The following is a 13,895-nucleotide window of genomic DNA, read 5'->3' as shown; positions in this document are numbered from 1 at the left end:
TTTTTCTATACTTTTATTGCCGTGTTTTTATACAGGTTTGGTTTTGTTTATTGACAACTCTGATTTTTTAGTCTGGTCATGCGCTTGTGTATTTACACCGTTGCTTCGTTTGTTTTGTCTGTCAGTAGCGTGCAGGTTTGTTTATCTCCCCGCTTGTTTGCGCGCCTCACACAGCTTCCGTGCCGTGGGGAGTGGGCGCGCGCGGCTGGTGGATGTCTCGCATACAGAACGTGCATAGCGCGGCTGGCTGCGGCGTTGAGGGAGACGCGTTACTGCGCTGTGTAAACTATTCTTCCGTCGCCTCTCCTCCCACCGCCTCGGCAGGCGACGCGTTATGGCTTCGCCGAAACGCCGTGCTTCCCGGTGCCGTTACGAGACGCGCGCTGATGCCGAGCGGAGGCCCCATTGTGTGGCGCCGGCCGAGCATGCCCGCCGATATGAGCCGTCGCGGAGCATGGGCCAACTTGTCACCTTGCTCGCAACGCTCGGCAGTGTCGGTGCCCGAGCGAAGCACTGGCATTATTAAATGGCTCAGTGGTTTGTTCTGGAACTGAAACAGGCAATTTAGAGGACGTTTGAAATGACAGACGTAAAAAAGCAACCGCAATCATCAACGTTCACCGGAGGCCGACTGACGCGTATTCACGAGGGTTTGTTTGAACACGAGCAAGGGGGGCCGGGAGCCCTCTAACCCCCCCTTCTCCCTCTCTTAATATATATAGATATCTAAATGGAGGGGCAGTTAATTTTATAATTAACAGATCAGATTATCAGTTACGCATGGTGAACCGTTATGAACCGGAATATTATAATACTTTATCTGGACTAGCTGTTTCCTTTCTTTCTTTTTCTTTTTTCCGGAGATGGTTAGATTATCCCAAGAACTCCGGGCTGATGCGAGCGGGAAACTTGTTTTGGCGGGGTCTGCACGGTGGTATTCTCCTCCGCAGTGGACGCGTGCAGGGCCCGTCTCGTGCTTCGCGGCAAGGCACGAAATGCAATCCCCGCTGCCCAACCAGGGGACGCGTAATAAAAGAAAGCATTACTTACGTGGCCTCCATTCTGAAAGAAAACTTGGTTGCGGCTTTCATTTTGGTGGATTTGATAGTGTGCAGCCGACAGCGCGTGCTATCAAAGTGAGGGAGGGCTGGGCAAATGGAATACTTTGCGGCTCCACCTCTCACTTTTGAGAGTTGGAGAGCAAGTGCCCCCCACCCCTTCCCCGCTGCATACGCCTATGCATCCGATCAATTCAGTAGACGTCTTCGCGCTCATGAGTGATCAAGGATCGAATACACAGTTATTTGGATTTGTTAGGTCTGTTTGTCATTGATTGGCCACCATCGCTAATGTGTCCAACATCACTATTGACTGGCACTTGCCCTTACAAACAGCTTAGAATAATAGCAGAGGCCAAACAATCGGGATTTCAAATATATTATTAGCGAAAACAGTCGGTCAATAGCAAACAGCACCTACGAGCAAGAAGCTTTGTCAGATTGTCCCCTGATACACTATCTTCAAAAGGCCACTACATGACGGTCTGTGTATGTCCGCATTGTAAGTGATTTAATATTTACAAAAAGCGATCTTATTCAGAAGAATGGCCAGCTCACATAGCCCAACATTCAGAAATCGAATTTTCCGAGGATACTATATAGCATGCGGGAGCATTATTAAGGCTACATGCTTCATGCTAAGCCTTTTCTTTTCTTCTTTTCCAGTTTGTGTCCGATTTCCACGGCGAAGATCATTTCATGACACGCATCGGGGTGGGGGGAATCATCAACGTTGAGAAGATTCACCAGGCACATCGTGTCCTCGACGACATTAAAGCATTCCATCATCACTACAAGTGTAGGGAACACGCCCTCGCTCAGGTCGCCATCAACAGCAAGGAAGTCAGGTACGCGCAGTATGTTTGCTTCTTTATTTCAGTCTTAGTTTCAGTTGCCACTTCTCACGTCCGCGAAGGACAAAGAAACCTTGTTTTCGCTTGTCCTTGACGCTCTCGTATACTAATAAGTGCACCACGGTTACCAAACAGTGGTCAATTGTCAACTTGTCCATTTCGCACTGTAAATTCGTTCCTTTGAGGTCAAGATTTTTTTAGATATTGCGACTGTAGCTCTATCGATGGCTTACAAATAACCTGCTTTGCTGGAATGTCAAGTTTTTCATACGGTCCGACATGTCAGCATATGACTTCTTTCCAGGGACTGACCGCAAAGTCGTCAGTTGATACAGTAAAGCAATAATCAAGTGGAGTGAGAACCTACTAACGTGAAATGTTCCGTTCTTTGCAATGAGCTCAGCGTAGCTCCTTCATTTGATATAGGCATGACGGTTCGTGCGAAAATAAGTAATCTATCAGAAGTTGCAGAATCTTGCATTACCAACTGCGCGTGCGAGGTGAGTGGAGAGGAGGGAAGGCGAGGAGCCGAGGGTTGTTCTAGATAAGCCTCCATATGAGAGCGTTCAGCGAATGGTATATTGGCATGACGTCTTGTTTTGTAGAACAAACAAACATGCAAGTACAAATAGCCAGCACATTGTGCAGCCCATTGTGCAGCCCATTGTGCAGCCCATTGTGCAGTGGAGGGCGAGGTGGTCCTCGATGTTCTGTCGGCAGAGACGTAGAGAGAAACGTAGTCAGCTATCTCTAAGTAAGCACAATTTTTGCCTCTACCTCACTCGAATGCCACACGTAGGAAGCATATCCCCCGATTAATGTTTCCGGCTATGCTACTGTCTCTTTCTCAAACATGTCCTCCAAATACGTGTCCTATATATATCCCTCCCACCTTTTGCCGTCCCTTCAACGGGAGATGCGAGAAAGGTTTTGTCCATGAGGCGTCGCCACACTCGCAGGCGCGAGGAGACCAGCTGCAAGGAAGACAACAGCCTGTACCTGCAAGACCCGGAGGCTTACATTCCGATCCAGGAGCTGGCCAACGACCACCACATCAGCATGGTTCCGCTCACTGTGGACCGGGTCGACTTCCACCAGCTACAGATCCTGCACCACGGCTGCACCATGGTTCACTGGGAGGAAGACGGCTCGCGTTCCTCGCTCTGCTACGTGCGCCTCGAGCGCAGCAACGCCACCATCACCTGGTGCAAGCCGGCATGGAGCGCGCTCCGGGGCTCCGGACCGCAGGACTACGCGCTTAGCGTCAACATCGAGGACAACGTGCCGCTCGGATTGAGCCAGAAGTACGACACGGGCGAGTCCTACCTTTCCAGTCTCGAAGAGGGCTTCCTCGACCTCAACGTCGTCAAGGAGATAGTGTTGTGCCGCAGCTCCATCGAGGTCGCCGCCGTGGCGAAGCGCCACGGCCTCGAAGACTCGTTCAGCGACCAGAACCTGCTGCGGTTCAAGTTCGGCGTTGGGCTGTCCGAGAACCGCGTGCTGGAGTTCATCCTGCCGAACTTCCTGTCCGTGATTTGGTACGACAGCCTGCGCCGGCTGGTGTCCATGCTCAAACAGCAGCGTCAGCTCTGCGATGGACGCATCCACTGGCTCAAGGAGAGCTACCTCCAGCTGTACTTCCGCGAGCAGAGCTGCATTGGCCCGACGCCTGCCGAGGCGATCAAGGTGCGCTGTTCTTTCGTGCGCTCAGAAAGCGCCCAGTCTCGGGGTTCTTATCAGCAGACGCGCAAAATTTTGGCCTAAGTATCACCTACACTGCTGACGGGTCTGACTGTGCCTCGTATACGCTCTCCACATGTCCCGTAGGGCATTAGAATCTTGCGAGCTCTGCTGCGCCTAAATTAGCGGGAAGTTCATTTAGGTTCAATTTTATTAGGACAAATTTTACGAACAGCTTGCGCTTCGTAAATGCAGCAGCAGGCATAGCTTTCTCGCCTCATGTATAGGTGAAATCATAGGACGTCCTATTCATGGGGCATGCTAAATCCTAACATCGATATGAAAGCTTTGCACCTATTTAATGAAAGACAACCAAGAAACAGAAGAAAAGTTACAGGTCTTATTTGTATAATTCTTAATTATTTCCTTCGCGCGCACTCAACCGCACATATATTGCTACAACTGCCGCTAAAATAATTTTCAGGCAGTCACAGATCTACAACAAAAGGGAGCTCTTCCGCGCTCTAGGATATAGTATTCTTTAGTGCATTCTTTAATTTTTCTTGGTTTTTATTAGTTGCGACAACAAGAGAACTGTCATTTTGTGTTTGCGTTCCATGTTTTCGTTTTGCTAGCAAGTATGACTATGACTATGACACTGATAAATCTCAACTCTCTCTCTCTTTTTTTTCTTTTTTTTTAGTAGAGACTATCGGATGTCTTATTGGGCCTCGTCTTTGATGCAGGTCTTCGGTGGAAGAAAATGGACGCTGAATTCCCTAGGAAGCAGTTCTTCAGTCGAGTCTACATCCTCAGCATTCAAGAGGGCTTCGAGTTTTGGAATGAGTACGACTAAACTGAGGAAAAAGAAGTCTTCTACATCGCTAGCAACTGTTCGGGTAAACTTCCAACCGACATATTGTCGTTATTGCTGCACAAAAGGGGGTTAGGGAGAACATACATTGGAAAACCTACGACAACATTTTTCTTCGCTGATACTTCTAGTTTTGGGGATATTTCGTGTGTAATACCGTAGGTATACTTCTTGTAGTTATTGCATGAATCAAGTATAACAGTTCTATTTACTTACATCTGACCAATGCACGCATAAAGATACACATAGCCTGGCACTTCAAAATGGTTGCTCTGGTCTTGCAGACCTCGTGCATAGAACCTTCCAAAACAATTTTTTGGGTGAGATCTGGGATATGTGGTTTGCGTCAACACCTGGATTGGAAGCGCGGAGCGAAAATTCAATTCAAACGCCGTAACCACACAGTGAAGGCATCTGCGAAAAGAAAAAAAAAAGGCTATCTTACAGCGCGTATATTTATTATTATTTTTATTCTTTGGTGTTTACTTCTTCAGGCACCATGTCAACAAGACAGAACATTTGTTGTTGAGGCGCTTGGAGGCACTTGAAATGTTTAAAGAAACAACAACACACACAAAAAAAAAAGAAACATTGAGCAATGTCAAATGAAAGCATTGGATTGCTAGGCTAATATATATATATATATATATATATGCCTGCATTATGTGTATTATTACTCGCTTAAACTTTCTCGCCTGTCCGGTTGTCGTCGGTATGCGGTACCGGGAGGCCGGAACGTTGAAACGAAAACGTACCCGCTGCGAACATCGTGCGCGGGATGTGATCGGAACCGCACGGCTCGTGTTACAGGACGTGGGCCCAAAGTGCCTGCCGGAGACGGACGACGCCGGCCCGTCGAGGAAGAGTCCGACGATCAAAAAGCGCCGCGCCACGCTCAAGTCGTCGCCGCAGCTTCGGTCTCAGGAGTCGAGCCCGCAGAGAACTAGCGTGTCGCGCAGTTCCTCGTCCTGCGAGAACCTCAACCGCACCGAAGGTGGCATCCCACTTGTCCACCCGACGCCTCTCGCTACGGGATACAAGTGAGCCACACTGCTTGAATATAGTACGCCTCTGGTCGCGGGCAGTACACCCTGACTCAGTTTTCGTCACTTTGAACCAGGAATCTGCGATGCACAAGCATCGAGCGCTTGCTTTAAGATCCGCGCTGAATCTTTGTAATCAACGTATAATGTGTAAGGTTTTTTTCCTTGGAGATTGTTGCCCTTGTCGTCGGTTGTTCTACGTCAAGTGTGACTTAACGAGATGGCGATATGGCTAGTTGGTATAGGGGTAATCATTTTTAAGCTTTACCGAATTTTTAAGAATCTTCTGTTGCAGATAACGTAATTCTAATCATTGAGCTGGATTACTGAGAGAGGGGGACTTCATTTGCACGAGAAACCAAATCACATATTGCACTAATCAATATTTTAAATAATTACTTTACGTTACATATAGCAATTTACGAATTATGGCTGGTGAGATTGCAAGGCGTATTCCACTCTTAGAAATAATTTCCAGAATGACATGTGTTTGGAGATATGCGCCATCAGACTCGCCGTAAAAGCGCACGGTCGTTCTAGTTACTTTTTTGAACCAAACGCTCTTTTATGCATTGAAGCACAAAAGTCACTGGAACGCCCATGTATTTCGTCCTACACTTTGGGACGTATCTCGGAAGTGGTGTCATCCTGGCAATTCATTTCAATTGAATACGTATTGCAAACTCACCGACCACAATTCGTAAATTTCGATATGTGCCGTAAATTCATTAATTCGGAAGCTAAATAGTGAATTTTTGTTCATTAGTTTAATATATGTTTCAATTTCTCGAGCTATTCATACCCGCCTCTTCAAATAATCCAGCTCAAGGACAAGAATTATGCTATCTGCCACAGGCTACGTTTAAAAATTGCGTGAAACTTAGAAATGACCACCTCATATATAAAGAAATGAGAAACAGTGCAAACTGACCCTGTCGACATTTGGGCTCTTCCTCATTTATGACAGGTGCATACATTTACATGTGCTAATTGCGCCTCGAAATGGTTTCACACTCGCTGAGCGTTACTATTTATGCAAACGGGAGCAGTGTCATGTACTAAAGTTGAAATTGTGACACAAAAGATAGCAAACAAAGGCTAGCAATAAAAATAGCATCATAATCAGGGCGTCGAACCGAAAACCGTACCCAAACCAGAATTCTACCCGGAACTGAACCCGAACCGATATTCTTAGTACGTGCGTTAACTCGAACCTAGCCTGAACCAAAAAAAAAGAAGAACGTTTCCCGGTTCCACACAAAACGGTTCAATCATACAGGGTGCAAATGAGCGCTCACGCATAAGCGATTCTTCAAAATAATTACGTTTCAGTCGGCGCACCCCACGAGAACATCGTTACGACTGACGAGTTGCGTGATGTGCGAGAATGGAGATAGGCGATTGGTGCGTACTGGTAAGTATGCGTAAACCTCGGCAGAGACGCTTGCACTTATGAACTCGGCCGTGTCATATCTGTTCCGCCATCGAAACCTTGTTTCAAGGCCACCGCGTAACCGGTGCTTCTGTTAAAGCTCCCATTTCGGCCGTTAGGCCAGCTGGCTACTATTACTAGATAAACCGTAAACCACCAGGGCGCATGCAGCGCAAAAAGGCGGTGTGGTGGAGAAAAGAAAATGGAAAAAATCAACAATAGTTCATCAGCACGGCTTCTTGTCGACATAACACGGCGATCGCTAATGAATTCCGTCCCCTTCTCAGTGCGTGGTAACAACGGCTGCGTAAGAAATACCGTCGTGGCGCTTAGTAAAGTATGTCCTTGTTCGTGGTTCAGAAGTATCGATGACCTCATCTGCTTTGATTAAAAAAGAAAAAAAGTAGTAAGCTGAAAAGTATTCCATGTGCCAGAAAGCCCATCTAGCTGCCGGGGTGGTGTAGTGGCTGTGGCATTGCGCTGCTAAGCCCGAATGCGCTGGATCGAATGCCGGCCGCGGCGGCCGCATTTCGATGGGAGTGAAATGCAAAAACGCCCGCGTGCTGTGCATTGTGTGCACATTAAAGAACCCCAGGTTTGCAGCATTTGTAGCATTCTGCATGCGCACATGTACGGAGCACTGCAACCTGGTTTTTCTTGGCGACTCGGTTGACGGTCACATTCCGTGCTTTCCAGGGAAAGGTCATTCCAAGTAACGCCGAGCACTTCGAAAGCCTCATCTCTCTTCAGCCGCCCCACCATCACTCACTCCAGCCAGATGAACTTCCTCGAGTTCGCTGAGCTCTTTCGCTCTTTTATGGTGCGCTGTCGCAAGGACCTGAAGGACATCTTTGAAAGCGTAGCCACCAACTCCAAAGTGACAGCCAGCGAACTTGCTGCTGACGAAATGGCATCACCAAGATCCTGTAGGACAAGACCGAAAGTGCTTGGTGAGTGGGCAAGGGAAACGATGTCAGTGGTTCTTTATCATATACGTTGGTACTCTAAGCAAGTTGCTTCACATGCAAAAGCTGCAATGTTGGATTTATCGTCATATGTTCCCATATGGAAGCGCTAAGTGGTTAGTAATCCCGGAGACAAGAATGGAGTGAAACATTGTCGCCGTCCTCTTGTCCATCGGCGCCTGGAAACGTTTCAAAATAATGAGGCAGGTTGTGTAGTTTGTGCACACTGCGGTTTTTCGTGATTTCATTCAATTGAAATGTTTTGTTCGCCGGCACTTTCAGGTAATCGGATTGTTCAGGTGATCGATTTCCTTGTTTGTTAGAAGGCGATCAGACATACTGATTGTGCCAGCATGGCTTCCCTCTTTCTATCAAACAGAACATTGATTACTTGGGGGGGAAAATGTGCACATACCATGTCCTGCATATAAGAGGATATATCTTTCTCGAAACAAATGAGCTGAAAGTAGCGCTTCGTGTGTCCTGTGTCCCTTCTTATGTCCTTGCCGTCAACGCTAAGCAATTCCACTATGAATAACCAAGTCGCCTAAATCACCACCCTGTCCAATTTTTCGCCTTCCCAGCCATAAACTGTATTGCGAGTTGGCGTCGATGAGTACGCAACGCTGAAGATGGTACACAGGTTGAGTGGATGGATGAATTTTATGAACATCCCCTTTGAAGCTGGCTGGTCTTTGGCGCGACCAATCTTAATATGTTTGTGTTTCTGCTAGCTTCAGATGTGTGGTTGTTGTTCAGAGGCTCGGTATCTATGTACGGGCCGGTATCTACGGTCCCGGGGCCCGTAGATAGCGGCCCTGGGACCGTGATGCTGGACAAATTATCAGCAAACGCGGCCTGCCAATGGCATACAGCACTTACGAACAAGAAGCTTTGGGATTCGGCGTCAGGTGCCGAATTCACAAAGCTTTTCGTTCGTAATTGCTGTTCGTCTACCATTGCGAGAAATTTTAGCGTGGTGGCTTTTCGTGAATACAGGTCCTAAACTCTAATCCATTAACACAAACCCCGTGCACTCACACAGCCTGATGCGGTGGTCATTATCGTCACGAATTAGACAAATTAGCTCCATGATAGAGAGTATAAGCGCGACTGAACGAGGACGTAGAAAGAAACAGATACACAGAGACAGCGCTGTGTCTGTGTATCTGTTTCTTCCTACGTCCTCGTTCAGTCGCGCTTATGCACTCTATCATGGATTCTAACCAACTAGCCCGCCAGCGTGTTTTGAACAAATTCGCTACTATAAGGTTACATATTGCGCGCTTCTGCCCTTCAACTTGGATGTGCGGAGAAACTACATGTTTGATTACCGCCTTCACACACGTGCCTGTGAACGTGTTTTTCACAGGCGACTCCAAGAGGCAGCGTTAGTATAACAACGTGTCCTGTGCTTGTGTTGGAGCTGGTGCATAAATTTCGAAATATCAACGACGTCTCTCCCGCACTGGTGTTGTATGGCGCTGCACAGAACACACCACTGTCTTGGTGGGAAATCTTATACGGCCTGCGTTCGTGTCGCTAAATAGACTGTATACGCCGTCGGTACAGAGCTTAGCTCACGAGAACTTTATGCCCAACGACTGTTACAGGAGTCCCGGAACACTCCTGCCCGCCATTTCCTCTGTTTCAGTCGGTAAACTTCGGCGATTAGCCTGTGCCAGAATGCCTTGCACCGTGTCATGGGAGATGAAGGCCACCATTGGGCTGCCTATTTGTACGAAAGGACAGTGTGTTCACGAGTACGTCACCATATGTAAAATAAACCATTTGGGTAGTCGCGTTACTGAAAGGCAGTTTTCCGTGTGCTCTCCCTTGCTGCAAAAAGTCCAACTTCTTGACACGAAGCACCGCGAAAACCTCTGAAGGGGGCCGCGAAGGTGGGAAACAAGTGCGAACTTTTTCGTCGTGAAAAGGCTCTTTTCAGATGTAAACTATTGTATCCGCTGCCGCGTTTTCTAGGACTGTTGACGCGAACCAGCAAGTACGAGTACGTGGACCCTGAACAGAAAAAGATTTGTGACGCCATTGCCACCGCCAGCATCGTGTCCAACTGCGCCGGGGTCGACAGCTCAAAAAGGCTCGTCTTGGAGTGTGCTGATTTCAGGAATTTTTTGGCGACTCACCAGAAAGAAGAAATGACTGAGGAAGAGGTTATCAGGCTTATTCAGGTAATTCAGACTTTACTGCAATCTTCATCAATCACATTACCACTCAATGCTCTATGAAAACAGTGAAATAAGGACATAAGTCGCTACGGTAGACGCGTTTTGGCAATAATATCTGCCAACTTTTTTTTGAATAATGTTCACTGGTTTATAATTGTCTCTTTCTTTATTACTCTAGCGACATGAGCCTGATAACGTCCTCAGAGAAAAGAACCTGCTGTCTTTCGAAGGCTTTGCGCGATACCTCTTGGACAAGGACAACTACGCTTTCGTACCGGAGATAATTCCGCCCGGTGCGAATACGGTGAGGCTGTTCTTCGTTCTATGTTCGATGTGATGCCGACATGGCGTTGGCACGGTACCTCGCCCAACTCTGTCAAAGTGCTTCGCGATTATTCAAGAACTTGGTTAGCTTCCGCGAATCGAACTTCACGATAGCGCAGCATAGATTCCGTAAATCATGTTCATGTGAGATCAAATTCACACATGTATTACTCACAAATAAATCTCATTGAATTTTAGATACCTCATCCCAGGCTGATTGCATTTTTTTATATGTTAGTGATTTTTTCCGACAAAGTGTGTCCTAATTTTCTACTGCAAGATAAACCTGCCTAATGTAGACACCGATCACCTAAAGTGATGTGAATGTTCTTTCACCATTCGAGTACAGCATATAACAGCTAACGGTCATAACTAGTCGCCTACTGTGCCAGACTCGGACGTCCCACAGGAGTCAGCTCTTCGACCCCTTTTATTTACTAATTTATGTTAACGTGCCTCCGCTCTTTCATTCAACATTTTATCTTTTTGTCGACGATTGCGTCATCTTACGTGAAATGACTAATGATGACAACTATTTGTACGCTAGTACCGTATTTGCTTGCATAATGGTTGGACATTTTTCCCCGGAAATTGATGCGAAGTAAGAGGGGGGGCGGGGCGGGGGGGGATGCATTAACTGCGTGGGGAAATTTTTCCGAGAGAAGGTTCTAGGGGTTAAATACAAAAATGAAGTGGCGGTAAATCGTGGTTCTCATGCCAGTCGTTTTAAGCTCAAATAAAATGTTACTTCCAAACAGCGCTTGCTTATAATAAGAGCACAGGTTCTTCACAAGCAGGAACCGCAAAGACCCTTTATTTCCAGACATTAACTGAACCTAGAGTCACTTCGATTGAAATCAAAGGTGCAATGAATACTTTAGGAAAATATAGTCTAATTTTTGATGGCCAAAGTGGGATGTGTGAGTGTAATGAAACGTAAAGGAATTTAAAGGCATGCTACATCTGCAGGATATAACAGCCCGTCAAAATACGGCTTCAACAATGTCCCCCTGCCATACGTCAACAACAAGTGCTGGTGCATTTATATTAGGCGTAACCTATCTTGGGCACTTCACAGTGATTGCATACTTAATTCCGCTCGTATTTCGGGTATATATGCCGTAATGTTTCCAACGCACCGTCCTGGTTAAAATTGTTTGTTTCGAAAGCCATTGTACGTTCTAAGCTTGAGAACGCTACAGTCGTTTGAAATTTCTTTTGTGCGAACTTAACTATATCAATCATCTTGGGCAGAATAAGTCCGTTAGCTTCATTTCCAGTTACTTCTGAACCACCGTTATAACCCCAATAAAAACTGGCTTTGCCCTTCCTTCTGTTGTATCACCTCGTAAAGTATGCCGTTTGCGTCTTTTTTACAAATTCTGCCACCGTCGTATGCTTTATAATCAATTAATTCTTAGACCGCAATATCGTCATATTGTCTTGACTCGCATCATAAAGTTGGAGTCGAATTTCGTTATACCCAGTGATTTTATCATTCGTATTTTTTTTTACCTCATACATTCTTGAATTGTAACTACCTTCCTGAAAGCATCGTAACGAATAATAAGTATAAATGCTTTCGTCAAACATTAGTTCACGTTTGTATAACTAAATGAAATTTCATTTTATGTGCCCTTACCGATTATGCATTGTATTTCGTCGCGCTTGAAATTAATGGCAGCTAACATTGTTAGAAGCATTCTTCTCATGGCCCCTGCTAACTTGCCGCATTTATTCTTTCTCACCATCTTTTTGTTGCCGCTATCCTCCTTTAATGTCTGTTCACCATGAGGGTAACATAAACGAAGCAGCGAATGTCCTTATCTGCAGAACATGGACAAGCCTCTTTCTCACTACTACATCGCTTCGTCTCACAATACCTACTTGACCGGCCACCAGCTCAAAGGAGAGTCATCCGTGGAGCTGTACAGCGAGGTAAGCGCGTGCTGTGGCGATGTGGTTTCGGGTGGACAAGGCTTGGAGACTCCCGTTTCCAAGCCTTCTCCCGCGGTTTGAAAATGTCCGTGACCGCCCTTGACGATCTCTCCTGTGCGCATTCTCACAAACGACTACACCTCCCCTCTCATTGCTGCTTTGGTTCGTGCAATATACTGTGAAAACCTATAATTTTATCGTCCCTAATTGTTCGCGTACGGGGACTTTGGAGATATTCGCGATTACTAAACTTCGCGATTTCGTGCTTGTGTCGTACGGCTCACTTGGGTCTCATAAACTCCTTAACGTTTTTTTTTTCTTGTCTTTAACTATTCTGCATTTTCGAAACAGCGCAGTCTGTTTTCGCTTCTGCGTGGAGCTTCAGTCATATGTGTTCATTATGCATGATTTCTCGTCCGAGGGAGGCATCGGCCCACTTGCGCAAAATCGATTGGCATGCACGTACAATATTGTTTCTGGCATAGCGAAGTTGCTCGCATGGCCAAGCTAATCGAATGCGCCACGTTTTGAAGGGTTTACACCCAGCAGAACTAGTTGGCAGACTACTTTTTTTTTTAGTTTTCAGCGTAGTGTTCGTATTTCTTCCCTGAAATTTTCACGTGCCCTTAAATTTAGCGATATGTTCCAATCGCGAAATTCACGTAAATGAAGGGCGTGAGAAAATGACGGGTTTTACAGTAATTTCACACCGACTACCTTTTCCAGTGTAAACGCAGGTTGGTATGTGAATTTCTATCCCGTACGCAGTAAGGAAAGAAAAGGAAGGGTATGTTTTCCTGGGATAACATGGAGAACACGTGTTCCTAATCGAGGATTGTTTAGTCTGCAGGACCTTCTCGACTGCGCTGGTCTGTTCCTCGGGAGTTGCTGCCATCTTGCTCTTTTCCAGGTACTACTAAGAGGTTGCCGATGCGTAGAGCTCGACTGTTGGGACGGTGACGACGGAATACCTGTCATCTATCATGGCCACACACTTACTTCGAAAATTCCATTCAAGGTGTGCATTGCCTTGGCGGTCATTTCGCTCGGTCTTATGTAATTGCGTCTATAACACTAGAAATTCCACACAGGCTAATTATCACGTCGTGTTTTCTTAAATTGTGCCTTTTCTTTTTTTTTGTTTGCATGACGTTTGGTTACTTCTCTTATTTAATGGCTACAACGTAAAGCACAATGTCATTTTGTTACAGAGCGTGGTGGAAGCGATTCACAAGAGCTCGTTCGCCACGTCACCTTTTCCTATCATTTTGTCCATCGAGAACCACTGTTCCCTACCGCAGCAAGCAAAAATGGCCCAGATTTTTACGGTGAGTAACATTTCACGTTTCCGAGTTGCGTATCTCGTGCCTTGTATGTGGTTCCTACTGAGTGCGCTAGCGAAATTTTTTACATTTCACTCGCCTCCTGAAGATACGAACGCTTATTGGTTTTATTTCTGAAATTGCTTTGTGTTTGGTTCCGCGATACGTTACCTGCAATTAGTATACGGGTAGCATGCAGGCGACGTCATCACGATT

At 46.3% G+C, this 13,895-nt stretch overlaps 1 protein-coding gene across 1 annotated transcript in view; it reads left to right on the top strand.

The window, feature by feature from the left end:
- Positions 1 to 13,895, top strand: part of LOC126543948 (1-phosphatidylinositol 4,5-bisphosphate phosphodiesterase epsilon-1-like) — a 212,706-nt gene that overhangs the window by 155,040 nt on the left and 43,771 nt on the right. Inside the window, exons 10-19 of the mRNA XM_072287433.1 lie at positions 1,725 to 1,906; positions 2,872 to 3,659; positions 4,262 to 4,491; positions 5,277 to 5,506; positions 7,638 to 7,891; positions 9,890 to 10,098; positions 10,274 to 10,399; positions 12,253 to 12,357; positions 13,268 to 13,375; positions 13,569 to 13,685. Of these exons, the coding sequence (XP_072143534.1) occupies positions 1,725 to 1,906; positions 2,872 to 3,659; positions 4,262 to 4,491; positions 5,277 to 5,506; positions 7,638 to 7,891; positions 9,890 to 10,098; positions 10,274 to 10,399; positions 12,253 to 12,357; positions 13,268 to 13,375; positions 13,569 to 13,685 (2,349 nt within the window). The remainder of the gene's footprint in view (positions 1 to 1,724; positions 1,907 to 2,871; positions 3,660 to 4,261; positions 4,492 to 5,276; positions 5,507 to 7,637; positions 7,892 to 9,889; positions 10,099 to 10,273; positions 10,400 to 12,252; positions 12,358 to 13,267; positions 13,376 to 13,568; positions 13,686 to 13,895) is intronic.

The sequence above is a fragment of the Dermacentor andersoni genome, chromosome 1, assembly GCF_023375885.2.
Source record: "Dermacentor andersoni chromosome 1, qqDerAnde1_hic_scaffold, whole genome shotgun sequence".
In the NCBI taxonomy this organism is placed as follows: domain Eukaryota; kingdom Metazoa; phylum Arthropoda; class Arachnida; order Ixodida; family Ixodidae; genus Dermacentor; species Dermacentor andersoni.
This window is presented reverse-complemented; position numbering and strand designations above follow the sequence as displayed.